At 34.6% G+C, this 27,250-nt stretch overlaps 3 protein-coding genes across 4 annotated transcripts; 1 reads left to right on the top strand and 2 right to left on the bottom strand.

Annotated features, from left to right (window-relative positions):
- Positions 1 to 1,615: 1,615 nt before the first annotated feature.
- LOC143635248 (uncharacterized) lies at positions 1,616 to 12,931 on the bottom strand. 2 transcript variants are annotated; one of them, XM_077103126.1, is made up of 10 exons: positions 12,806 to 12,931; positions 12,575 to 12,718; positions 10,849 to 11,299; positions 4,438 to 10,709; positions 3,489 to 4,296; positions 2,749 to 3,410; positions 2,520 to 2,664; positions 2,354 to 2,435; positions 2,152 to 2,269; positions 1,616 to 2,062 (listed from the first exon to the last, which is right to left on the bottom strand). In XM_077103126.1, the coding sequence occupies exons 2-9, from the start codon at positions 12,623 to 12,625 to the stop codon at positions 2,167 to 2,169; spliced, it is 8,574 nt and encodes a 2,857-aa protein (XP_076959241.1). In that variant the 5' UTR covers positions 12,626 to 12,718; positions 12,806 to 12,931; the 3' UTR covers positions 1,616 to 2,062; positions 2,152 to 2,166. The 2 variants fall into 2 exon arrangements, with proteins under 2 accessions (XP_076959241.1, XP_076959242.1); XM_077103127.1 differs by lacking the exons at positions 12,575 to 12,718; positions 12,806 to 12,931 and having other exon boundaries at positions 10,862 to 11,065.
- A 6,484-nt stretch (positions 12,932 to 19,415) lies between these two features.
- Positions 19,416 to 23,779, top strand: LOC143635246 (protein ACTIVITY OF BC1 COMPLEX KINASE 1, chloroplastic-like). The gene is made up of 14 exons (XM_077103124.1): positions 19,416 to 19,795; positions 20,420 to 20,626; positions 20,710 to 20,799; positions 20,908 to 21,054; positions 21,164 to 21,328; positions 21,427 to 21,567; positions 21,654 to 21,833; positions 21,931 to 22,126; positions 22,225 to 22,352; positions 22,475 to 22,546; positions 22,648 to 22,760; positions 22,882 to 23,029; positions 23,160 to 23,229; positions 23,381 to 23,779. Exons 1-14 carry the CDS (start codon positions 19,478 to 19,480, stop codon positions 23,443 to 23,445), a joined length of 2,040 nt encoding a protein of 679 aa, XP_076959239.1. The 5' UTR covers positions 19,416 to 19,477; the 3' UTR covers positions 23,446 to 23,779.
- A 33-nt stretch (positions 23,780 to 23,812) lies between these two features.
- LOC143635247 (protein KAKU4-like) lies at positions 23,813 to 27,001 on the bottom strand. Its single transcript, XM_077103125.1, has 8 exons — positions 26,623 to 27,001; positions 25,763 to 25,815; positions 25,410 to 25,486; positions 25,237 to 25,319; positions 25,071 to 25,147; positions 24,844 to 24,991; positions 24,651 to 24,724; positions 23,813 to 24,474 (listed from the first exon to the last, which is right to left on the bottom strand). The coding sequence occupies exons 1-8, from the start codon at positions 26,885 to 26,887 to the stop codon at positions 24,262 to 24,264; spliced, it is 990 nt and encodes a 329-aa protein (XP_076959240.1). The 5' UTR covers positions 26,888 to 27,001; the 3' UTR covers positions 23,813 to 24,261.
- Positions 27,002 to 27,250: the final 249 nt, after the last annotated feature.

Genomic DNA, 27,250 nt, shown 5'->3' with positions numbered 1-27,250 from the left:
CTACATTTAACACTTTAATTCTTCAAAACCATTCATGATTTTTAAAATCGCGCTTTCCGACTATAATTATAACTTCTATTATATTCCAAATAAAATAATAATAATAATAATAATAGTAATACTGATAATAATAACTTGCTAAAAAGCATATAAACTAATTTTTATATAATCTTACTATCATATATTTTTTATTAAAATTGGTTTATTTCAATTAAAAACAAATGCTTAAATTAGTTTTGGACAATCATCCAACAACGGCAATTTTCATTGTCGGTCATGCGGTATTACATGTTAATGTGCATCAAATTTAAATAAATACATTTCAGAAAAAATATGTGTGAATATTACCAAAATATCTGATGGCCGTTGTTATCCAAAATCTATAATGGTTTCATGTTGTTTGAGATGTTTGTTGCTTTAAAAAGGTGAAGCTGTTTTTTATATTTAAGATAATATTTTTTTATGTTTTAAAGTACTTTTTCAGAATTTGTGGATTAACATTGTTTTAAACTTTTAGATTTGTTTTTTTGCTTATTTGATTTTTAAAAAGTAAAAGTCAATTTTGAAAAGCTCCATTTTGAAGCTTTTGGAGAAGCTTTTCTAAACATCTTTTGTTTTTCAACAAACAGATAGCAAATAAGCGTGTTTTAGAAGTTTACCCAAACACCCCCTTATTATCCAGTGTTATGCTTATATTTTTTTAAAATGTTAAACCCATATATTAATTTATATTGCTTTATAATATTATATATTTATTTAAACTTTGTGTATTGTTTATTTAAGTATTTGTATGAGTTATATCAATCTTTTTTATTAAACACTATTATTCTCAAAAATATAAATCTCTTTATGTCAGTACAAACTGATTTATGTTTTTAGTAACAATCGTGTGTTATTAGTAAGAAAAGTTAATTAAATAAATTTTACACGTTATATACAAGGAAAGTTTTTAGAGATTTAAGTCGCACTTTTTAGATAAAGAGTGTAACTATAAAATATTGTATATGAAGAAATTTTTAAAGATTTATGAAAATTTACCGTCTAATTTTTATTTTATTTTATTCAACATTGTAATACATATTCATATTCATTCATCTAATACCAAATTAGTATAAGTATTTCACATTGTTTTGTTATTTTGTTAATATAGTTTATCCAACCCGTATATGCACAGGTATTTAACCTAGTTTTATAATAAATAAATATATTAAGTGTACAATAAATGTGCCAACTAGAGAAGGTATTTATGAAAACGAAAAAATAAATGTAGAAAACAGATATGATGTTGAAATGAAAGAATTTGTAAAAACGTAAGGATAGAGAGGAAATGAGTGTTTTTAAAATACTAGTAAAAATATGATGTGACAGCTACATGTTAGTACTATAACACATTAAATAAAAAAATCCTTTCAATATAGTTGGAATCCAATGGCTGACCTTTTCCAGGTTTTTTTATTTGATATCTTACATCAAGTTAGTATCAAAAGTAGTTCCTTTTCCTATTAATCATGTGTTAGTATAGTAACACACTGTTAAAAAAATCATATCCAAATTGCTGCAAATCACTTTACCAAATAGTAGCACCACAAACCACTATACACGAAAAAACTGTGCATGCTGGCCGCTTGTATTTAATGCAGTAAAAACTGTACCTTGCTAAAATAAAACAAACATATCAAAACCCCAAGTTTCACTGCTCAACAATCTTTGCAACCATCTTATAACAAGTAAACCCAAGAATATGGGGTATAACAGAACTACACATATATATGCAACTTTACCTGTCCTACACAAAATAAAAAATCTTTCAAAACATTTTCAAGGGCCAAACTCATCTTCATACTATATGAATTAGAAATCTTGATTGTGAAGCATTCTGCAGAGCTAGCCCAATTTATTGGTGAGGTTTTAAAATTCACTGAACAAGATTTGTGATTTTCTGATAAAAGATGAAGAAATCACACCCACTTGTACTCGCTGTAACTATGTAAGATATAAACGCATCAAAGACGAACCAATCTACGGTTTTTAAACATCATCATATCTTCTAATAAATGAGAACCTGCAAGTAAAACAAAATGTTAGTTAAATTTAAAACTTAAAAGCAATATGTATTTACCATGAAACATAAAACTAAAAGAAGAATCTAACCAGATCAGCTGCTTCTCAAACTACAAAAACTGCAAGAAGTGCATGTATCAAAGCCCAATATAGAATAAGACTTAGTCGAAGAGCAGGCTGTCGCATCAATGTCCTATCACATGAAACCCTGAAAGATAACACGTTTCATATATCACACACATATGCGTGTACAAGTGTCTATGTATGTAACTTTTAGAGAGAGAGAATATACCATAAGCCATCAACAAAATCTGTAACGGGCCTTGTGAATCTTGGAACAAGTTTTGATGTAGCAAGAGACTTGAAACCATGAGCTGGATGAAAAAATAAATGACTGTTATACCCTTAAACCAAAAAAGAGAAGACAGTTATATTTTTAAGCAAAATATGACCAATACCTTTATCATCATCGTCATCATCTAGCTTATCTCTATCATCTGAATCCACATCATCTATAGAAATCGCAAGCTGATCGTTGTTTACTTTACGCAAGCTTCGAACTTGAGGTGCCACAGAGGTCCCTTGTGATGGCCATTTATTTAACTGCACAGAAATTATGAAGATAAAAATTGTTTTTATTCATGAACCTGGTAGACTTTGTTTGTAACTTAGTTAAAAATCACTTACCAGAGGTTCAACTTCAACAATTTCGGAGGTCACAGATGTTTGTTGTGTAGAAGAACCTTCATTTTCATGAAAAGTTAATCGAGTTTCCTTTTCCCTTAACGAACGCGCCAACTCATCAACTTTGCTTCTCTCTGCATGCAATTGAACATCTTTGATTTGTGCCACCTGGCTTGTATCTTTTAATTCTGAGATTATATTTGTGATTTGCTTCTTGAGTATTTCTTTATATTCCTGAACTTGGTCGTTTTTGTTGTCATCAAGATTCACATCGCGTGTTTCTACTCCAGAAGCCATTGAATCTAACCAAGTCAAAATGTCTTGGAACTCGGTCAAACCTCGTTCATCAGTTTTCAGTGTTTGCAAGGATTCACTGGTGATGCGTGTAATTTCATCCCTCAAGAACGAGATTTCTGAATCACGTTCTTGAAGCTGAGACTGAAGCTTATCAACTTCAGAAACTAGGGTTTCTGATAAATGATGAAGTTCATCAAATTTGCTCACGGTTACTGAAAGCTTCTTCAAAGCTTTTCCACGTGCTGACTCAGCACTTTCCAAATCAAGATTCTTTTGCTTAACAACTTGTTCCAATTCAGTGATCTTGTTTGTCAAGTCTTCCATTTGAGCCTCCTCTTCATCAAGAGCCTGCAACAATGCTTCATTTTCTGCAATCAACAAATAAATTTTGTTAAATAATAATAATAAATTATATAACTAAAACGGTGCAGAATCAAGATCAAGACCTTGTTCCTTTGCTGTCATTGCTTCTGTAAGTGATTTGACTTTTTCTTGTAAGTCAACCAATACGGATTCTTGACCTTTGAGCTCTTTGACCCTTTGTTCCAACACGTTATACTGATCCTTCAAATCTTCTATATGAGCTTTTGCAGATTCAAGTTCTTGCAAGTGGCTCATAGCAGTCGCTTCGGCTCGCTTAATCTGGCTCACAAGTTCCACAGAGATTCTATCTTTCTGAACATCTTTTTCTGTAAGTTCTTTTTGTAAATTGGAAATGGTAGCCTTCATTTCCTTCAATTCAACTTCCACATTTTCAGTCTGAGCACTGTGAATATCCTTCACAGCCGACAATAATCTGTTTGTAATACTCGTGACACCTTCTTCAGATACGGAAACAGTTTCTCCACCTATAATATCTTCAACAAACGAATCATCTGCAACCATTTGACCTTTGCTTTTCTCAATTTCCAAAACTGAATTCTTGCAAGCTTCATACAAAATTGAAATGTTTTTACGTAGCATTAAAATTTCAGTTTCTTTTTGTTTCCCTGTGGATTCTAACCAAGCAATCTCTTCATTTGCAGATTCAATGGAGTGTTTTTGGGAAGTGATTTCTTTAAAAAGAGTCGGTACTGTCTCACATAAATGGATAGCTTCTTCATGTAAGGATTTTGAATGGTTCTGCAGCTTTTCTTCAAGAGAAGTGATATTGATTATTAAATCTTGCACGTGGGACCCAACAAACCTCCATAAATCGATGATGGTGCTGTCATTGTGTAGCTCTTCTGTCTTGCTGTCTAAGAAAGATTTGAACTGCACATTGACATGTAATAAGCGTCTAATTAGAAGTATAAAGGAGTAACAAAATAGCATGAGTTGCAAAATTAACTTAAATAGAAAAGGAGCAGATGCAATCTGAAGTTATAAGACTAAGAAGTACAACTGATTGCTTACCTTGGACTCTGACCTGGAAGTTTTTAGGGTTTGACCACCAACATTAGAAGCATCACCTGATTCAAGTAATGATTTAACACCAGCTTCAAGATTATAAAGATAATCTAAGTCTTTAGGCAAGACATTGTTAAGCAGATTGGAGATTTTGCTTAATCCAGGAGTTAATTGTTCTAAACCAGATTTCAAATTTACAAGTTCAGAAAACTGGCTACTTCTTTCCTCCGAATGAAGAGCAGATAACTGTTCAAAGCGTGTTTGAGATTCACGTTTAGAAGCTTCTGCTGAATCCCTTTGCCTTGACAATTCTGAAATTTCTTCTAGAAGATCTTCATTTCTTTCTTGTACTTCATTCAGCTCAGCAAGAAGTAATTCAGCTGCTCTTTTGGATTTTCTTGAATCTTGTTCAGCAGATGCTGTTGCAGCTTGTAAATCTTGAATTACTTGCTCAATCTGTTTCATTTGCTCAAATGGGTCATTAGTTCTCGAGTCAACTCCAAGTTCAATTTCAGATAAAGCACCTAAAATCATGCTCACCGTCTTTCTTTTATCAACCAGCTCGTTTTCGGATTCATATAGACGGTTTTTAAGGGATTGAATTTCAGAATCTTTATTTTCCACCACTTCTTGTGAAACAAATAAATCCTGCATCTTTTGTTGGAACTCCAAAATTGTATTTTCCCGAGCTTTAATTTCGCCATTCAAACGCTCAACCTGAGAGGTCAAATCATTGATGGTTTGCTTCATACTGTCTCTCACTTGAACCAAAGATTTCCCTTTTCTAACTGCAACATTTAACTTCTCTTTAACTGTAGCAGTCTTCTGCTCTTCCTGAACAAGTAAATTCTTCAATTCTTGATTCTTTAACTCTAACGCTTCAACTTCAGTGGTCAAAGTTTGAATTTTTTCCACAAGTCTCTCTCTTTCATCCTTCGCTTGCTCTAAATCACCTTCAACTGCCTCCAACTTTCTTTCCAACTCATCTTTAACTGCAGCAGTGTTCTGTTCTTCTTGCACAAGTAAATTCTTCAATTCTTGATTCTTGACCTCCAACGCTTCAATTTCGTTAGTCAAAGTTTGACTTTTCTCCACAAGTCTCTCTCTTTCATCCTTCACTTGCACTAAATCACCTTCAACGGCCTCCAGCTTTCTTTCCAACTCTTCTTGCATGTTTGACTGGTCAAGGCTTCTTTCTTCATACTGAGTGATGTGTTTGTCTGCTAGCTTTTTCAGTAACCCTTCCAGACACTGAATATCACTTGTATTTGAAACAAGATCTTCTATTTCTGAAACTTGAAGCATCTCCTTAACAAAACCCTGCAACCGCCTTATTTCACCATGAATATGATGTATTTGCTCCTCATCCACACATTTTTCATCCAATTTTGAATGCAACGTATCAACTTCAATTTTAAGTTTTTCATTCTCGGTTTTGTATAATGCAGCTTTCTCAGAAATTTCATTATAATCACGACCTTGAGCTTCACAACTAGCAGACAGCTGTTCTCGCTCATCAGTGACAGCCTTTAGAGTGGACTCAATGTCAACTAATCTCCTTTGACTTTCTTCAAGATCAGCAGCAAGTGATTCACGAGTCTGTTCCAGTTCACTAATATCTTGCTGAAGGAGGGCACAACGGTCATTTGACTCCAAAAGAGCAACTCTTAGCCACTCGATTCTATCTTCTGGCTCCAATGATCTAAACTGTGAGGGCATATTTATCTTATCTAAAACTTCTTCCCACCTCTGCACAAGATTATTTCTCTCCATTAATGATTGTTCTAGCATCTCATTTTGCTCAGCCAACCCGTAAAACTTATTTTGAAGTTCCTCATAATTTCTTCTCAATTCATCATCAAGACCTGAAGAAGGTTCTAGAACTTCCCTCCAACCATCCAAATCCCTTGAACCGGATTCAGGATACGAGCGTGTTCTTTCAATTGTACCAGGTTGATTTGATGCAGGAAAAGAGTTTTGAGACTGAGAAACTGATTTTGCTAACCAATCAATTTTGTCAATGATATCTCGGTCATGGAAATCTTCCGGAAGATCCAAATCTTCAAGAATTTCTTCGATTCTCTGAAGAACAGAATCTTTAAGAAGAAAAGATTCTCTCAATGCAGTAGCTGAGTTTCGAATGTAAGAAAGCTCGGATTCAAGAGCTTCCATTCTCTCACCAGCTTCAGAATATGTTCTAAGTTTTGCTTCGGTTTCTTGAAGTGTGGCATCTTTTAACTGTAACTCATGCAAGCATTTCTCCAGCTCGCTGGAAGTGGATGCAAGATTCTGTTTTAAGCTTTCACGTTGTTGAATTAAACCTTTTCCTTTTGTAACAGCAATGTGAAGTTTTTCCCTTAAAGCAGATACACGTTGCTCGGATTGACCAAGTTCAGTTTCTTTTAATTGAGTATCAGATTGAAGATTAACAATCTGCTCCATTGCAGTAATCAAACTTCCTTCTAAAACGTGACTTTGAATTTCATAAGAAACAATTGAGGACGTTAAATGGTCGATTTCATTCTGCAAATCGATCACTTTCGTTTCATTATTCTTCAAATTCTTGATCAGGAAATGAATAATAGACTCAAGGGAAGACAGTGGTTCATCCGGTTTGATCTCGATGTTGAGTAGTGTAACCGAACTCTGAATATCTTCAAAGAACTTGAAAATAGCATCAGGATTAATGCACCTTTTATTTAATGCCTCCAAATCTTTCATCCTTCTCAATATCTCCAAGTTGTATGCTCTGTTCTTTGATTCAAGTTGTGCCCGTTCACGAAGTACCATTATTTGTCTTTCTATAAAGACATCATAATTGCTGATTTCAAGATGATCCAGCTGCTCACGTGCAGTATCATCTTCACTTTGTTCTGTAGCCGGGCCCAAATCTTCTACAAGTTTCTGAAGATTATCAAAAACCTTGTGTATCACATAGGACGCCAGCTCATTTGTACTTTCTAAATCCTTGTTCGTCTCAGTCATATGATCTGCCTGCTGCTGCAATTCATCCACTTGTTCCTGCAATTCTTGGATTCTTGATTCAGTGTTGAATAACTTTTCTGTAAGCTCAGAGCTCTTTGTTCTAGAAGTGATCACTTCCTGCCTCAAGTTTTCACATAAAGTTACAAGTTCACCCTTTTTGCCTTCAACAGTGAACACGTATTGCTTCACATATTCATCCAAGATCGCTTTTTGTAGAAAAGTTTCCTCATATTCCACCTGGAGATCATTTATTAAGGTTTTGCAGTTAGTTAATTCTGCCAAAGCCTCCTCCTTTTCAACAGTCAAACGGTTGACTTCTTCTCCGACTCTGATTTTCTCTTTTGTTACCAAATCAAGATTCTCACTTAACTTAGCAATTTCTGCCTGTAACCTTTCCACTAACTGCTGTGATTCTGATAACTCCAAAGAAACTTCCTTACTACTGTGGACAAATTGCTCATTTAATTTGGCATTCTCTGCATGTGATAATTCCAGCAAATATCTGAAGTTTGTTAATTCGGTCAAAGCCTCCTCCTTTTCAACAGTCAACTGGTTCATTTCTTCTCGAAGTCTTGTTTCCTCCTTTGTTGCCAACTCAGCATTCTCATTTAAATTGGCAATTTCTGAACGTAAACTTTCAACCAATTCTTTAGATTCCAACAACTCCATAGATAACTTCTTAATCTCCTTCACAACGTCCTCTTTCATTTCCTTTTCAACAGCCAAACAGTTGACTTCGTCTCCAAGTCTGGTTTTCTCTTTTGTTACCAAATCAAGATTCTCACTTGACTTAGCAATTTCTGCATGTAAACTTTCCACCAAGTGTTGTGATTCTACATATTCCAAAGCAACTTCCTTACTACTGAGAGCAAACTGCTCATTTAAATTGGCATTTTCCGCATGAGATAATTCCAACATGGATTTGCAGTTTGTTAATTCTGTCAAAGCCTCCTCCTTTTCAAAGATCAACTGTTTGACTTCTTCCCCAAGTCTTGTTTCCTCCTGTGTTACCGACTCAAGATTCTCCTTCAGTTTAGCAATTTCTGAACGTAAGCCTTCCACCAAATCTTGAGATTCCGACAACTCCAAAGAAAATTTCTTATCTTTCTCTTCCACTTCAACAGTCAAACGATTGACTTCTTCTACAAGTCTGCTTTTCTCCTTTGTTAACAAATCAAGATTCGCACTTGATTTAGCAATTTCTGCGTGTAACCTTTCCACCAACTGCTGTGATTCAGAGAACTCCAACGGAACTTCCTTACTACTTTGAGCAAACTGCTCATTTAAACTAGCAGTCTCCGCATGTGATAATTCCAGTAGAGATCTGCAGTTTGTTAGTTCTGTCAAAGCCGCCTCCTTTTCAATGGTCAACTGTTTGACTTCTTCTCCAAGTCTTGTTTCCTCCTTTGCTACCAACTCAAGATTCTCATTTAGTTTAGCAATTTCTGAACGTAAACTTTCCACCAGTTCTTTAGATTCCAACAGCTCGAGAGAAAACTTTTTAGTCTCCTTCACAAAGCCCTCTTTTTCTTCCTTTTCAACAGCCAAATGATTGACTTCTTCTTCAAGTTTTGTTTTCTCTTTTGTCACCAAATCAAGACTTTCACTTAATTTAGCAATCTTTTCTTGTAACCCTTCCACCAAGAGCTGTGATTCTGATAACTCCAAAGAAACTTTCTTACTACTTTGGGCAAACTGCTCATTTAAATTGGCAGTCTCCGCATGTGATAGTTCCAGTAATGATTTGCAGTTTGTTAGCTCTGTCAAAGCCTCCTCCTTTTCAGTGGTCAACTGTTTGACTTCTTCTCCAAGACGTGTTTCCTCCTTCGTTACCAACTCAAGATTATCATTCAGTTTAGCAATTTCTGAACGTAAACTTTCCACCAGTTCTTGAGATTCCAACAACTCCAGAGAAAATTTCTTAGTCTCCTTCGCAAAGCCCTCTTTCTCTTCCTTTTCAACGGTCAAATGATTGACTTCTTCTTCTAGCCTTGTTTTCTCTTTTGTCACCAAATCAAGACTTTCACTTAATTTAGCAATTTTTTCTTGTAACCCTTCCACCAAGAGCTGCGATTCTGATAACTCCATAGAAACTTTCGTACTACTGTGGGCAAATTGCTCATTTAAATTGGCAGTCTCTGCTTGTGATAATTCCAGTAAAGATTGGCAGTTTGTTAATTCTGCCAAAGCCTGCTCCTTTTCAACGATCAACCGGTTCACTTCTTCTCCGAGTCTCGTTTCCTCCTTTGTTACCAACTCAAGATTCTCATTTAATTTAGCAATTTCTGAACATAAACTTTCAACCAAATCTTGAGATTCAGTCAACTCCATGGAAAACTTCTTATTCTCATTCACAAAGTGCTCATATTCAGAAACATATTTTTCTTTTTCTTCTTCCAGTTTAGCAAGACTTTCTTTAAAGTTGACATTTTCAGCTTGTGATAATTCAAGTAAAGATTTGCACTCCATTAATTCCTTCTTAAACTTCTCATTATCCATATTCAAATCTTCTTTCTCTTTCTCCAGTGAATGTTTTTCCTCAGTCAACGAAAAAACATTCACACTCAGGTTTTCTTGCTTCAGCTGCAATTCTGACAACAAATTCCTGCTGTCAACCAATTCAGATGACACATTTGACAACTCATCTTCAGACCTTTTAAGTTCAATCTGAAGCGTCTCCATTTCACCTCTAACACGGTCCAGTTCAGATTGACATGCAGCAAGCTCTTCAGAGAAAACTTTGTTCTTCCCTTCAACATCACGAAGGGAAGTACTAAGAGATGATTTCTCAGAATCAATTTTCTTCCATACATCCCATTCTTCACACAGTTGCAAATAAGTCAACTCTTTTTCAAAATTATTGATATATAACTGCTCTTTAAGTCTTTCAGGTAACTCGGCAGGGTCACGCTTCATATCACCATCATTAACTGCCTCTCTTGCTGCTAGCACAAACTTAAGTTCATCTTCACTAAGAAGTTTTAACGCCTTTGCAAGCTGAGTGAGGCTAGCTGGAATGAACTCAGAATCACCCGATTTATGAGGCAACTTTACACCCCCGTCATCATGAAATCCTGCCACGTCATCTTCCTTTGGCTGAATTGTAGATCCAGGACCAGAAGATTGAGGCCCATGTTCACTAGTTTGTTCAAAAGCACTGTTTGCATGTTCCATCTTCGTGTCTTCTTCAAGTTCCCCTGATTTAACTTGATCTCTATCATCCTTTTCAACATGTATAGAACTGACTGTATTATCTGGTACTGAAGGTGAATGATCAAGTTCCTGCGTAGTTCCTACCAACAACAATAAGGCTCGATTATAAACCATAGAAACGAATAGCTTAAAATTTTGGGGACCCAGTTTCATTTAAATAGTTAAAGCATGTATATTTGTAAGAAATGGTAATTGAGAACAAGAGAATACAGGCACAACCTACATCTGGTACCTGATCTTCCCCACATGCAGCTTCCACGTCACCTGATTTACCAGCAAAATTATCAACAGGTTCCGTAGACACATGATCACTTTCAGGTTTTCCTTCAATATCAATTGATTTTAAAGATAAATCAGTTGGCATTGCATCATTAAGATTAGAACTTTGAAGGTTTTCTTCTGAAACTGAAGTATTAATTGACACATCAGTCTCCGAAATTTCTGATGGTAAATCTGATGTGGATGAGAGATCAGGAGTCGCCATGTCAGCATTAGATGAATCAACAGACTCTGTGGCTGAATCTTGAGCGGGCACTGGAGATTGTTTCTTTCCCTTTGTTGGTTTAGCAACTGAAGATGATTCATCAGTAATCACATCAGGATCAGGTTTATTAGCCTTACCTGAGGATTTGCTGCCTTTACCATCCTTCTTCTGCCGATATTGTTGAAGCTGATAAAAAAACAAACAATGTCAATTTCACCGTATCTACAGTGTACTGCAGAAATCAATACAAGAAAACTTTCTGAATGAAACTTATATCTTTTTCATGCTATTTCATTATAGCAAAACCAATTAACACAATTCAATATACTGTATGAGTTTGCACTTTACGTTCTGACACCATAAGTAAGATGCCTTTCAATTTATTTTGCTTGTTATAATATAGCATAAGCTATCAAATAAAGGTTGCCAAAAAGACCAGGCTAATCCTTATGATTCGTCAACTTGGCGGTTCGCTTATTGTGAATAACTAGATAGGAACAAACTCTCAACTCTCTGTTCTCCAACTGATGATTTAATCAAATAATAGCCAACAGAATGATGTGGTAATTTAACCACAAGTTAAATGCGTTTGTGGTATAGAGCTGGTTTTCAAAGTCAATTAGGCAGCAACACTAGGATCGACAACTATTCCAATGAAATAAAATAATACTTTCGTTGTCTAAAAATTGAAATGCAGCGACGCACAATGTACAATGGATCGATGTGTATATTTTGATTTCAGTATGATTACATTAATCACGAGCAAAGAAAGCTTTCAAGAAGAATAATCATACTAATTCAGATAATTCCAGTTTCCAAGAAGGCACATCTCTAAGGTATCTCTAGTTTGCATGACGAAAACAAAGCAAATCTACCACTTACATATTTTAAGCCAATATGAGACACAAAACTTATATAACTGACAGCTCAATAAATTGTTAGTGGAATTAGTGAATGAAGGAAAGTAGCCAGTAGGTTTGTCTTTCTGTTAATTAAACCTTGCTAACAAGGTTTTAATATCTTAAAGCTTCAAGGGTATTACCTTAATATGCAAACACAAATGTGACAATATACTATTTGGAGAATACAAATAATGGATTGACAAAATACGTAGATTTTTATATCGTTTTATGTGCATTTTCAATATAACTATTGCTACTTGCAGAATTAGAATCAAATCATAAAATGGTAAAATCTTCGGTTTCTTACAGCCACATCTAACTCACAATTAAAAATCATTGCTTTGACCTAAATTAATCAAAACATCATAACATATCGAAAACCCTCATAAGATTAACCAAGCTTTATGCAAATTAGGTTTTAGGGTTCTACAATTCCCCCTTTTTAACAATGTCAAAATTTGATAAAAACCCAAATCCTAAACTAACAATAGCAATCAAATTCCATTCAATTAGCAACGCAAGATCAGCAAAATCAATTAATAAGCAAAAAAAGGCTAACCTTTTTACGGCCAGCAGCGAGCAGATCGGTTCGGTTTTTATTCTTATCCATCAAAGCTAATTATTATTATTACTATTATTACAATGAAATGGTGAAAAGGCAGATCATGCTAAGAATATCAACCCACAATAGATCATCAAACACCTGCAGCAATTGGACATCAAAATGATTGAATTGATTTGATAGATCGAGTAATAATAAGATAAGATAAGAGGAATCGATGAAGCTAACCTGCAACGAGCTGAATGAGGGATTTGGATAGATCTTGTGGGTTGAATTGAAAGAAATTGAAAGGTTCGTTAGGTCTGTTAGATCTAAAATGCAACAAGAGGAGGTGTTTTTGTTACGTTTGGTCTGGTCTGGTCTGGTCTGGTTTGGTAAATAATAAAATGCAGGTGAGGTGTGTTTTTAGGGTATGGGTATCTTTCAAAATTACAATTTGGTTGGAGGTTGGTTTATGTCAAACCTATATTTATTAAATTATTAATTAACTAATTAATTCTTACGACTTTTAAATGGCCGTAACTTTTTCACGCGTTAAATTTAAAAAAAAAACTTACATAAAAGCGAACATTTTATTATCTTTAATTTGATACCCAAAGCTTGACTACCAAGTTTGTAATTCATTTTCTACTCTTTTAACCTACTCCTATCGAAAAAAATTAGCCGGTTGTGTATAGTGGCGTCAATATGCGAAATTTACCTTATGCAAATCAAAAACACCCCTTTAGAGGAACTCCTGATAATGCAATAAGCAAACCTAATGTATAGAAAATTGAAAAATGAAAGACAACACACTGCAATAATAACTGTAAGTTTTCACTTTTCAGTATTATTAATTAATTAAAAATAATGATAAATAAGTTAATCAAACGTGAGTTTGAGCTTAAGCCTAAAAGTAAGCTCGTTTGATAATTAAGCCCGAAATCGAGCCGGCTCGCGAGCCTAAACGAACCTGTTATTTATATATATTTTAAAATATATATTTAATAATTATTCATTAATATATACAATGTTATGAAAAAGTAAATCCAAATAACTAGATACTATATATATTTTTATACATAAAATTATAATAGAAAAAAAAATATAAAAATAATTATAATTATATAAAAAATAATTGATAAATAGTAAACAAGCCGGGCTCGAGCTTGATAATCTACTCACGAGCCGAGGTCGAGCTTTGAAAATAGAGCTCGAAATAAGTTGAGCTCGAGCTTTGTGTAAGTTAACAAGCCGAGCTTGAGCCTAGTCAAGCTCGGGCTCAGCTCGACTCGTTTGCACAACTAAACGGAAGTGATAACTCTATCGGAAAGAAAGTGAAGATTTGTGTCAGATATTGCATGGTTTCAACTTTCAAGTTTGGATCCTATCCTAACTTCGGTTTTATCGTAGTGGGCATTCGGGTGACGGACTTTCCTAGAACAATAAATGGTGGGCTTGGATTACCATAGTTAGTTGTGTTCGTGGGCGTATATGGTCATCTTTTATCATGGTTACCCCAAATAGTCGAACTTCTATCGTTGATCATTCAAAACACAATAACAATTAATAATAACAATAATAACTAAACTATAGTAGAGATTGAAGTTGGTTCTAAGTTTCCACGACATAACTTTATATCTGAAATATCTAAGACGCATAGTATCATGAAATGCCCTAGAATAACAATTTGTTATGTAATATATACAAATATATAAATAGTATATCAAACTTATTACAAAATTGGGATTATTACAACGATATAATTAATTAATTATTACATATATGATAGAATATTTCATATTTTAAATCGGTTTTAGTGCAAGCTTAAGATCAGTCTTATAATAATGAGCATCTAAATATGATAACCAAATTGATATATACCATACTTGCGGAATTGGTAATAGATGCCTGACGTGATAGCTTTATAATCAAATACGTAATTTGATATAACAAATTATTTATTCAAACAAGAAAAAGGGAAATGAAAGACACACTTTTGAAAAAAATATAAGAATTTAGTTATTAAAGAACTAGATTTGACCTTTTTATTTGTTTGGACTTTGGACTCACGATTCAAGCTTTTATTCATAAATTAATGACAATGTTTTATTAAATTAAGAAATTTTGATTTGGATTGAGCCAGTTGAGACCAAGGATAAGTTTTTTTAGTGAATGGAACCATCTTTTAGGCTATGCGTAGTGGGCGTCGATTTGGGCGACTTTTGGGCGACATTGGGCGCGAACACCCCCCCCCCCCCCCGGCGATATGTGGGCGATTTGGAGCGAGGGCGAGGTGTTTTCATCGCCTGGAAGAAGTATATGTATATGTATATATGTTGTGTGTGTATATATATGTATATGTATATATGTTGTGTGGTGATATATATGTATATATGTTGTGTGTGTATATATATATATGTATATGTATATACGTTGTGTGTGTGTATATATGTATATGCAAAATGAATCATAGAAACAATCCGAACCACCCATTCTCTCCTTTCGGTCAACACCATGGTTCGCAAAACCAACCGAACGTGAACTTACAATGGAACCCAATGAACCTAAACCAACCGAGCTATCCGTTTCAATTTACCGACCCGAACCTAAGCATGTACGCCAACCGAGCTATATGTTTTTTTATATTTTTAGTTATGTATTTTTTTGTATTTTTTTTTAATTTTAATGCATTTTTATTTAATTATTTGAAGAAATTGGTTTTTATTTGATTAGTTTAATTATAAAAAATAATAGTAAAAAAAGATACTGTATGCCCAACTTATAGCCCCTACACCATTACACCCCAAAAACAAATTCGCCCTATTTGTTGACTGGGCGTCACGTGTCACAATTCGTCCCCATTTGTAGTCCATCCATTACACATATCCTTAGGATGACAAAGAAAGTAGTTGTTTTTGTCTTTACGTGTATCTATTTAAAAATATCATTGAAAGCCCAAATGTGATTTTGGTGAAAATAGTTTAACATAAACAAGCCGTCATCAATTTTCTACATTTACAATTTTTATATTGACTTTGTTTGAATCCTTATTAATTCCAAAGTAGACAACTATAGAGGTTAAAGAATTTTGTTGTGATGTTTGATTGATCATTGAAGGTAAATATTATAAAATAGATTATGAGACTAGTGTTGAAAAACTTTCACGGGTATGGGCTAGGTATGGGATATGGTGATAACAGACCCGTTTACTCGAAAACACAAACTCGTTTACCCGAACTATATACCCAAATTATAAACTCAAAAATTTTAATTATTAATTTCATTTTTCCTTAACCCTTATTTAATAACATTTTATTTTTGTAGGTTCACTATACGGAAAAAAAATACATTGTATTAAGACATGTATTTAAAAAATATTATTTATATTTTATATGTTACCATGTTTATACATAAAATTATAATACTATTGTTTATTTATGATAACGCTTATATGTATATAAATTGTAGTGTGTCATATTTTAATTTATATAGTTCATATATAAATAAAATATATATATACGATAAATATAATGGTAAAAAAATATATTTTGAAATCCTAACATAATTTTTTTAACAATCAAACGAACCCGAGGGGTAGTGGGCCGGGTATGAGACTGAATTTTATAACGGGGTACAAGTATGAGATTAGCGATAGACGACCTGAACTCGACTCATTGACATCCCATATGAAAATATCAGTGGGCGCTTTATCTAATTTAGGATCTTGACGGGTTGTTTGGTTTGGCAATTGTTTGCTATATTAATATGAGACCTGACTGATTATGAGAGAACATTTGAATCATTCACCATGTTTCTGTAAATTAACCATAGAAGCTCCATGAGCCATCAGCGCCGGCCCAACCATTTTAAAAGTCCAAAGCGAATTGATAATATGGGCTCCTTTCCTTTTTTTATTATTATTTTATATTGGTTTGATTATAATGATGTGCATTGAGAACTTCCAACTTTAAATTAAAATGATGGAATTGAGCTATAAAAATCAATGCAAATATGACACAAAGAAGATAAAGAGTAAAAAATGATAATAGTTAATGAGTACATATTTTATATTTTTTCATATCATAAATACAATTTAGATATTGTCATGTATGTCTTATTCGTTAAAAATATTATTATTTAATTTTACAAAAAGTTGGATTTTGATTAATCTTTTAGGCTGAAAGAAACTAGATTATAAAAGAAGGGAAATAAATGTACAGTTTCATGAATCAAACCAAAACCACAGGGAATGAAAATGGGATTCTAACTAAACCACAATAATAATATGTTTAATTCTTTAAATAAACTTAACATATACCCAGGCTATATTTATTTTTAAAAATTAGGGACCTTTTTATTTTTGGGGACCTAAAGCTCTGGCTTTGGTTGCTATGACTAATAGACCGGTCTTGGAGCCATTAAGAGGTATAACAAAATAATCTTGATTTCAAGAAATCCAAAAATCTTAGACTTCTGGAAATCCAAAATATCAAATCAAATATCGAACAAAACTAAGGTTTAACGAAATCAAAAGAGAAGGTGAAATTGAATCAAAAATATGAAAAACAAGGTGTTCACAAATGATCAAATTGTGAGTAGATTTTGATTGTGATTTGCGAGTTTGTGAGACAATAGTATAAATGATTGAAACGAGTCCCGATAGTTGGTTGTGATTGTTCCAAAATATGAGAAACAATTTAAAATCTATTTCATTCAGAGGTATTAATTTTTTTTTTAAGTTAGATGAACTTTTAATAAAAAACAAACAAGCAAAGTAGTAATTACATTGAAAATAAAGGCAATCAACAAGTTGCGCTGCTACTCTTTTTTAATTGCAAACCCAATATTTTAAAAATCACATTCGTTAATCTTGGAGTCATAACATTACTATGCATAATTGTATAACCCGTTGAACTCGGCTAAGTAATTATACAACTTCAGACGCGGGGAAACCAGAAGTGTTTGGTCACTTTTGTGACTTTCATCCAAACCTCCTGGACGATTTTAGCCGTTTACCATTAGAGGCCTTCGACATATAGCCATAGAGGTGCACAAATCAGGGTTTTTCAAATACCCGGGTTCGGGAATGATCGGGTATTGGTAATAACCGGGTCGGGTTCGGGTCCGAGTATTGTCTCTAAAAACCATACCCTAAACATAAGGTTCGGGTCGGGTATAGAACCGAATATTCAAAAACCGGGTATTTGAATATCCTATTTTCGGGTATTGAGAAAACCCTATTTTCGGGTTTTTTTGGGATTTTTTCGGGGTATTTTTCGGATATGGATTGGATTTTTTAAAGGTTTTCACTTTTCAGGGGTATTTTTCGGGTATACATCGGGTATTGGAAAAGCCCGGTTCCGTATATGGAACCGGTTCGGGTTTTCGGGTATTACCGGGTACAAATCGGGTCCGGTTCAGGTTCGGGTTTAGTACCGAAATGCATTCCCTATCCGTACCCTACGGGTAGGGTCGGGTACGGGTTCGGGTATTAACAACCCGGTATTAAAAAACCGGTTCGGGTTTTTATTTCGGGTTCGATTATGGGTTTGGGTTTTTTTCACCTCTAAATACTGATTAGGGGTGTGCAAATGAGTTAACCCGACCCGACCCGCGTAAAACCCGACCCGACCCGAGACCGAAATTCATAGAAAATCCAAAACCGAAAACTGGACCTTCACATAATAACGGGTATTGGGTATATCAGGGTTCGGTTCTTTGTGTTTGTAGGCAAAAACCGAAACCGAAAAAAAAAAGATTGAATTGATGGTGAAATTAACGTTGAATGTCGTTGAATTTCCATTTTCTCTCTGATGAACACTCGTTAGGGTGGTGAACGGTTTAAGAAGGAGAAGAGAATGATAAAGAGAAAAGAAATCAATGTTAAAACTCGTCTGCAACGTCAACAAGAAGAAGATAGAAAGATGAAAAACAGAACTATGTTGAATAGTGAGGAGAGATAATAAAGCATAAAAAAACTCAAAAAGTAATTAATAGATGTGGTTTTCAGTAATGACACAAGAAACTTTTTGGTGTGAATAAGTCAAATTAAAAAGTAAAAGGATTAATCATAACTAAATGTGGGTAAAGAAACTAGCATTTAGAATTTGGTTCTAAAACTAGTTGGACTTTTCAAGGGAAATTTAAGAGACGTTATTTTCAAAACTAACAAAATAATGCTACAAGCTTGCTTTTTATTCTCATTACTTTACTATCTCTCTTCTCTCATCTCTTTCTTTCTCTAAAGCTTTACGAAAGAACAGGTTCTTTGAAGATAAAGAGTGATATTTAGATCATATACAGTATGAAGAAGATAACAATCCGGATAAGACAGGTGCTTGCATGGATGATGGAGACCACGCAAGAGGCTATCGGTCCGGTCTTTAGAGAGTCGGGTTTACTCAGGTAAAGACCGAGAACCGACCCGAAACCGAAATCATTTGAAACCTAGGACCGATGGGCACCCGAAAAACATATATACGGGTCAGTTTTCGGGCTTTTTCGGGTTACCCGATATTTGCTCACCCCTAATCACTGATCATAGCGTGGAGCCTTCGACATGTTGTAAACGTTGGACTAATATAATTATTATACTTGTTGGCCCAACCCAAACTTAAGCTATAAATGAAATTGATAAATTCCCAAAAACCCGTTAGTTGGTGGCCCTTAGTTAATCGTTATCACCCACGACACAATTAATAGAGCAAAAAGTGTAGTGGGACCCTTATCCAGACTTTCCAACCATTCTATCCTTACACGTGGCCAGTTAGTTGCTAACTAACTCCAACCACATACTAACTTCAACCTTCAAACAATCAAACCTCCAAATGATCAACTCATAATAATAATAATAATAATAATAATAATATTCAACCAAACCCCCAATTCCACATCCAATTCATATTCCTAGGGCTCCATATGAATAATAACATGGCCACTGCTAGCTATCATCCACATCTACACACACCGTTCATCAACTCCAGTTGCTACAGAACCACCTGTTTACCTATTATTGTTAGTAGTAATCGGAGATCGGTACGGAAGAAGGTTTTGAAGGTTACGAAGGCCGTTGCTACCGCTTCGACAGGTCGTACTCGTGGTGACGTCACCGGAGGTAATCGGAGTGGAGAGGAGTTGCAGGTGACGTCGAAGCCGTCAACTAGTAGCAGTGCGTTGGAGCAGTTGGATATCGAGCGTGGCGTTTGTATTCCGTTTCGAAAGTATACACCTGAAACTGTGAGTTAAGACTTTCTGGTTTAGTTAATTTATCAAGTTATTATGAAATATGGATTATGTGTTAGGATCAAATACAAAAAGCTTACAAATAACTAGATTAATTATGCCAACACTCAGAGTTGTTTTTTTCAAGCTCGGGCTCGGCGTGTTAAATATATGATAATTAATTTATATATGTTTATAATTATTTATATATATTTTGAGAAAAACCTTAAATGAAGCCCAAGCTCGGCTCGAGCTCGTGTAGTACCTTAAACGAGCCAACACTTGGCTCAAGCTCGGTTGTGCGGTATACACTTAATACATTGAAGTCCAAAATAGGTAAAATTCGACGAGCATAAACGAGCTTCCCATACAAGGCTCGAGCTCGAAAAATCTCGGATTGTTTCGAGCTTTTTATTGATCTGAGCTCGAGTAGCTCGTGAGTAGATCGGCTCGTTTGCACCCGTAATTTTAGAGTTTACTCTAGTTCAAAACTGTAGATTAATAATAAATTACTCTAGCTATATGTACATTTATTAGGTTAACATCGTTTGTACCGGATCCCACCCCTATAAATTATAATCACATAGTTTTGAATTATTCCTGAATGAAATATGAATCGTGTGTTTTTGAGTATTGAAGGTTAAGAGTAAAGTGTTGGAATCACAAGGTGCGATTCTGTCACTGGTTGGTAGAGGAGTTGAGATTGTGTGGAAGTTAGGGTTTTACTGGACTAGATTGGTGTATGATTACTTAGTTGGTAGGGATGAAGAAGTTGTTCCGTTTCGTGCTCGCCAGCTCAGGAACTTGTTATGTGATTTGGGGCCTTCCTTCATTAAAGCTGGCCAGGTTAGTTTTTCAATTCTAATCTCTCGTTGGATTGCTTTAGCAAGTTAGTTTTAATTTATTTACACTATTGCAATTTTCCACAGGTTCTTGCAAACAGACCTGATATTATTAGGGAAGATTATATGAATGAACTTTGCATTCTTCAAGATGATGTTCCTCCTTTCCCCAATCAGGTTATGATCTGATATATGGTATATGATATATATATAGTCCCTGCAAGAAACATTTTTACTTATTGGCTTATACATTCTTTAATCTGTGAGTGGTTAATGATGATTTAGGTTGCTTTCAGCATTATAGAAGAGGAATTAGGGCAACCTCTAGAAGCTATTTTCAGCAAAATTTCATCAGAGACTATAGCTGCTGCAAGTTTAGGCCAAGTTTACAGGGCTACTCTACGTGCATCAGGAGAGGATGTTGCTATTAAGGTTAGACAGGCTAATGAATCTCACTCTGTGTTTTGTTTCTGTTTATAATTGTGGTTGGAATTGCAACTTGCTATAAATGGAGATTGGAGCATAACTGTTGTTTTTGCAGGTTCAAAGGCCTGAAATAGAGCCTATAATATACAGGGATCTTTTCCTTTTTAGAACACTTGCTTCATTTTTAAATGGAATCAGTCTACAAAAGCTGGGTTGCAATGCAGAGCTTATTGTTGATGAATTTGGTGAGAAGCTTCTTGAGGAGCTTGATTACACATTGGTACTATTCAGATTATAGTGTTTCATTTCTGGAAGAAGTATAAATGAGACAGTATTAATTACTTGATAACTTGAGTTCTTTTGTTTGGTAATAATCAGGAAGCTCGCAACATTGAAGATTTTCTCGAAAACTTCAAGGGTGATCCGACCGTTAAAATTCCCAGGGCCTACAGACAGCTATCTGGTTCACGTGTTCTGGTTATGGAATGGATTGATGGAATCCGGTGCACTGATCCACAGGTAATATGATACGTATAAGTGTTTCAGAAAGTATGAACCATTAGATCACGCTTGATGCTATTGATTTCTTTTTTCATTTATCTCAGGCCATTAAGGAGGCTGGTATAGATGTAAATGGATTTTTGACTGTCGGTGTTAGTGCTGCTTTGAGACAGTTGCTAGAATTTGGGTTGTTTCATGGTGATCCTCACCCTGGAAATATCTTTGCCATGCGTGATGGGCGTATTGCTTATGTGGACTTTGGGAATGTTGCTCAGCTAAGTCAAGTAATGTTTACACTGCACTATTTTTACTGCTATATGAGTGTAATGTTGCCGTGATTGCCGTTTTAAAACCAATCTGTTGTTTTCTGTCTGTGTTCAGCAAAACAAGCAGATTTTGATTGATGCTGTTGTGCATGCCGTAAATGAAGATTATGCTGAAATGGCAAATGATTTCACAAGACTTGGATTCCTTGCAAAAGGAACGGATGTCTCACCCATAATTCCAGCATTGGAAGCAATTTGGCAGAATTCGGCTGGAAAAGGACTAGCTGATTTTAATTTTAGAAGTGTTACAGGTAAACTTTGTATTTTGATTATATATATGTATAACTGGCCACTCATTTAGTGTATATCATGTAATTAACAATCTTTGATGAAATTCATTTTGATGCAGGAAAATTTAATCAACTTGTTTACCAGTACCCTATTCGGATCCCTGAAAGATTCTCTTTAGTCATCCGTTCGTTATTGACTCAAGAAGGCATATGTTTTACATTGAAACCAGATTTTAAATTTCTCGAGGTAAAACTGCTCTTAAATGTCACATAATGTATCCTTTTGAGGAGTGTTATTGAAAGTGATTATTCATTTTCTGTAAAATAGTTTGTATCGCATTACATATTAATAGCATAACACTTTACCAGGTCGCATATCCATATGTTGCAAAGCGTCTTTTGACAGACCCAAACCCTGCTCTTCGAGAACGCCTCATACAGGTCAGTTATTTGCTATTTTTCACAGTTTCTTTAAATCTTAAATTCTTGAAAGTCATGTGTCTCATTTTTTCTTACTTTAATCGATTTCATTTATATGTTAGGTTCTTTTCAAAGATGGTGTTTTTCAATGGAAGCGTCTTGAAAACTTAATTGTGCTGGCAAAGGAGAATGTGTCAAAGATGAGCAGTAATCCTGCACTTCAAGGAAATAACATGTGCGTATTTAAATTATATAAACGCGTGTGAATGTATATCTCTTTTATCCCTTTCCCCCCTAAAATGAAAACAAACAAATTAGTTATGAATCTAAAGTATAACATTTGGACTTATGATCAGAGAAAGCTCCAGAGAGTTGAAGGTTCAAAAGAAATTGGATCTAACAGACACCATTAAAGACGGAGCTCGACTTTTTCTTGTTGATGAAGGAATACGTAGACAACTTCTTCTTGCATTAACAGAAGACTCTAAGCTTCATGTTGAAGAGGTATGTAGAATATGACGGTTTATGTAAGAGTGGGAAAATGGGCGGGCCGGGCAGTGGGTCAAAATATCCACTTCACGTTATCTTGAATTCCTATGTCGCTTCCAACTTACATGGCCTATCTATTTTGTAGCTTGTTGACGTGTATAGGCTTGTTGAAGACCAAATAGACATACCCTCAGTTGCATTGGAAGTAGTCCGAGGTATGATTTATTGACTTATGCCATCTTACATTCTTAGTTTCTTACCTAAGTTAGTTTCGTACTTTCATAAAAACAAGAAATATAATTTTTGGAATATTGAACAATCAGAATAATATAGTCTTAGTTAATGAACGTTTTAATCTGCCTGCAGATTTACCTTCAGCTGCCCGAGATTTTATGCTTTCCTGGAGCGCATCTGTCTTGTCTGATAAATGATTCAGGTTTTTTGCACGTCTATTTTCCATCTACACATTTTTTATTTATTTATTCCCCTTACAATTTCCAGATAAGCCATAGAAAGATCCCCACATTTGTTGTTGATAAATGATAAGAAAAAGGAAATAATACTTACAGCTGTATAGAATCCACCAGATAATTGGCTAAACATATTTCATTAGTTGTTAGGGTGATATATATTATTATGTATATAACACAGCGATATTGGTTTTTAGGGGCATATAATGTATTTTGAAGGACATTAAGGCATGCAAAATGATTGAAAGAGATGTTGTAACATATAGATTATCTTGCAGTGAGTTTGATATAATGGGCGTTGAATCTGAAACTTGACGATGCACAAATGGTGTTGTGGTTGTACATTTACTCTTATTCAATAATAATGACATTTGTGCACGTGAGCCACATCATCATATCCTGGGAAATTTACTTTGGCTTTCCCGCCACATATAAAACCCCTCTTCTCAATTTTGCCAAAATTGAGGAGTGTTCGTCTACACCATTTTTTATTGTCACTAAAGACGAAATAAGCTACCACAGTAAAGTTACATTACATACAACTCTTCGCAATATGCTACTAATATATATTATATACATATCACCAGATAGTAGAATATTAGTTCAAATACATATAGATAAAGCCTAGACTAAAACCAGCAAACTAGAAGTTGCAGGAAGATTTAGATCTGTCAACACAAGAATGTAAACTCTAAAGCTTACACTCGATTTGCTAATCAATACACCCTAAATTTGTAGCAAGATTTGGATCTGTCAGGTTCAACTTTATTCATATAATCATTTGCCTCGGGGCCTGCCTCTTTTAGTGTTGTATATTCTCGCTGCTCGTTTTACACTCGGGCTATCGGTCTCGTTAGTAGAAGCGGGGTCATTGGAACTGCCCTCAGAAGAAAGAATGACATCAGCCACTTCTGCGTATTCACTATTCCCTTTGACACGATTCACATCATCACCCGTTTTATCATCTTTAAGCTCTTTTTTCTCTGCACTCTGAAGCACAACAAAAATGAACAAATCATGTAAGTCGAAATAATCGAACAGTTTTTAGTCAGCCGTGTAATTGGTCAAAACGGGTAATTTTCAACATTTTCTATCCAAACTTGATATTTTACAAATAATTAATGTATGAAAAAATTACAGTGGTGTTTTGTGGTCATTGAGGTTACCTGATGTCTCGCCTTGATTATCGGAAGGGATGACAAGGTTGGGGTTGCTACATTATCTAGAGTGGTTCTCGTATCTGAAGCGAAAAAAAACATGAAATTAAAAACGCATACAAGGCTGTTGATTAAGAAAATATAAATGTGAGTATGTGACTAATAGTAGAAATCACTTATAAACATGAGACGAAAAACCAACCTTTTGAAGCCATGTTCACAGTGTCATTACCAGGTTTTGGTGCTTGTAAAGCGAATAGTTTTTTAGGTTTAATATACTCTATGGCCTTGGAATGCAACCGTTGCACTTCATTCTGAATATTCCATGATCCACCAGAAAAATAATTCCTCTGTGACATCAAAATGTGCTCAAAAGATGGATAAAAAATTCAGTGAATATTAAAATTAAAAATAAATATATATAAAAACAAACAAGAGTCTTACCGGGTTTTCTGTAATTAATTTTCTTGCTTCCATGATCACTTTGTTGCTAATATTTGGATTATCTGTTTATGGTTAAACAAAAACATTATCTACACATATTCAAGAAAGAACTCAACAGTCAAATTGGAGACGTTAATGATCAAAATCTTACTTGATTCAGCATCCACTCCCTCTTTCATGGAATAATCTGCAAGTCGCGAATTGACGATCTTTATTATTCTATCACACTCTTCCCTGTTAAAAGATTTGTAAAACATATTCATTAGTAAAACAAAAAATATGAAATATAAAGAACTGCAACATGTGATGGCAAAAGATTGTTACCTTGAAAAGCGATCGAGCATGAGTAATTGTTCAACTAAATATAAAATCTCACTCTTCCCTGACGAACTGCATTTATTCTGGTGTAACAAAAAATACATAACACAGTTTAGAAAAAAAAATATGGATTAACGTATGTGGATGCCACCCAAGTAAATATCCTTTTTTATGAAGCCGTCCATATATAGAAAGTATAACCTACTTTACAGGCAATCAGATTATGTATCATGTTTCATTCATACCAACTTTAGCCGAAAACATGTCTAATATTGAAAATGCCATTAAAAATCTTAATAAGACAAAAGGTTATAAAAAATTAAAAATCGTTAATGACGATTAATAACCTATGCAATTACCTGATTAAGCTCAGCACCATCACCTTGTTCATTATCTTCTTCTATACCACCTTCTGTGAAAACAAATATAATAAAATATTTCAAATCCAAATCAATAAACTAGAAGACAGAAAAGGGAACCACCAACCAACCAACCAACAAATAGTGAGGCTTGTTTTTTACATTACAACAATTTAAACATTTGTTTGTTAATAACCTAATATGTATTGATTTCAATGGATCTATCATCAAAGTAAGATTTCTTTGACAAATAGTCAAACATTTGACTTAATTTGTGCCAAGTCAACCTATTAATTTCGCATTTTTCTTCTTGCTTCAACAAGAATTGACACCAACAGTGCACACAATTAACGTTTCTCTGGCTCGTATATATAATTGTAAAAATATATATATATATGCCACAATACTCTTAGCTTTTCAACTTTGACTACAAAACTTTTGCCACCAGACTTTTATTTAGCCTTTCAACTTTGGCCACAAAGTGACAAAACTATTAAATTTTACAAACTGCACAAAACTTTTAGTCTTTCAAGTTTGACTACAAACTTTTACAAATTGCACTAAACTTTTAGCCTTTCAACTTTGACCACTTTTACAAACCGGTCACATAAAACCTTTTTACTTTTAACCCAAACACTTTATACTTTCAACTTTGGTCACAAATTTTTTTTTTCTGACGGTAACCAAATCGATCCTGACCAAGTTCCCACCGCAACGTGCGTGATTAAAGCAATCAAAATACTCACATTTACCAAAACTATAATCCAAATGACACAAAGATTAAACTAATAAACCACATTTTATTAACATGTCTATTTTTACACTAACCAAACCCTATAATATTAAACCAATTCCAATACCTGAATCAGACTCGGTCTCCGAAGAAGAAGCCGAACACTCGCCCCAAGTTTTTGGGTTCCAAAGCGATGAAATAAGTTTACCCGAACCGCCGGCAACATACTTACCCGAAACAACAATTGCATTACGCCAATTAGGGTTTACATTTACACGTTGCAGTTGCGGGGTATGGCGGTCATACGGCGTCTTTCTGGCGGCAATTCGTCGCCGTTTCAGTATTTTGCCACCGGATCCGCCGTCTACGGCGGGCTGAGTACTGGAATCCATGGCGGGAAGTTGAAATTGATTGAAAAGATGTGAAATGTGATGATAATTGAATTGGTGTTGACAGTTATTAATATTATTATTGTGGCGGTTGATGATATGATGAAATGGTTTATATAGTTGTTGGTAAGTTACATTTGTAGTCCCTCAAGATATGGTATGTTGTGTGTATATATATTGTAGTATGTGACTAGATCAAATACTATCAGATAAATTTATTTGTGTGGGACATACATTAATAATGTATTGGATTAGACCGAGAACCCTGATCACGGAATTAGAGAGAATCCTTGTAATCGTATGTTCTCTTCTTCATATGTGATCCATCGAGAGAACAAAAAAAACAGAGAAAAACACTTTTTCCAA

The sequence above is a fragment of the Bidens hawaiensis genome, unplaced genomic scaffold (assembly GCF_021521415.1).
Source record: "Bidens hawaiensis isolate Kalapana, Puna unplaced genomic scaffold, B.hawaiensis_p1.1 tig00007413_1, whole genome shotgun sequence".
Taxonomy (NCBI): Eukaryota; Viridiplantae; Streptophyta; class Magnoliopsida; order Asterales; family Asteraceae; genus Bidens; species Bidens hawaiensis.
Note: the sequence above shows the minus strand (reverse complement) of the source record. Positions and strands in the feature narration are given on the sequence as shown.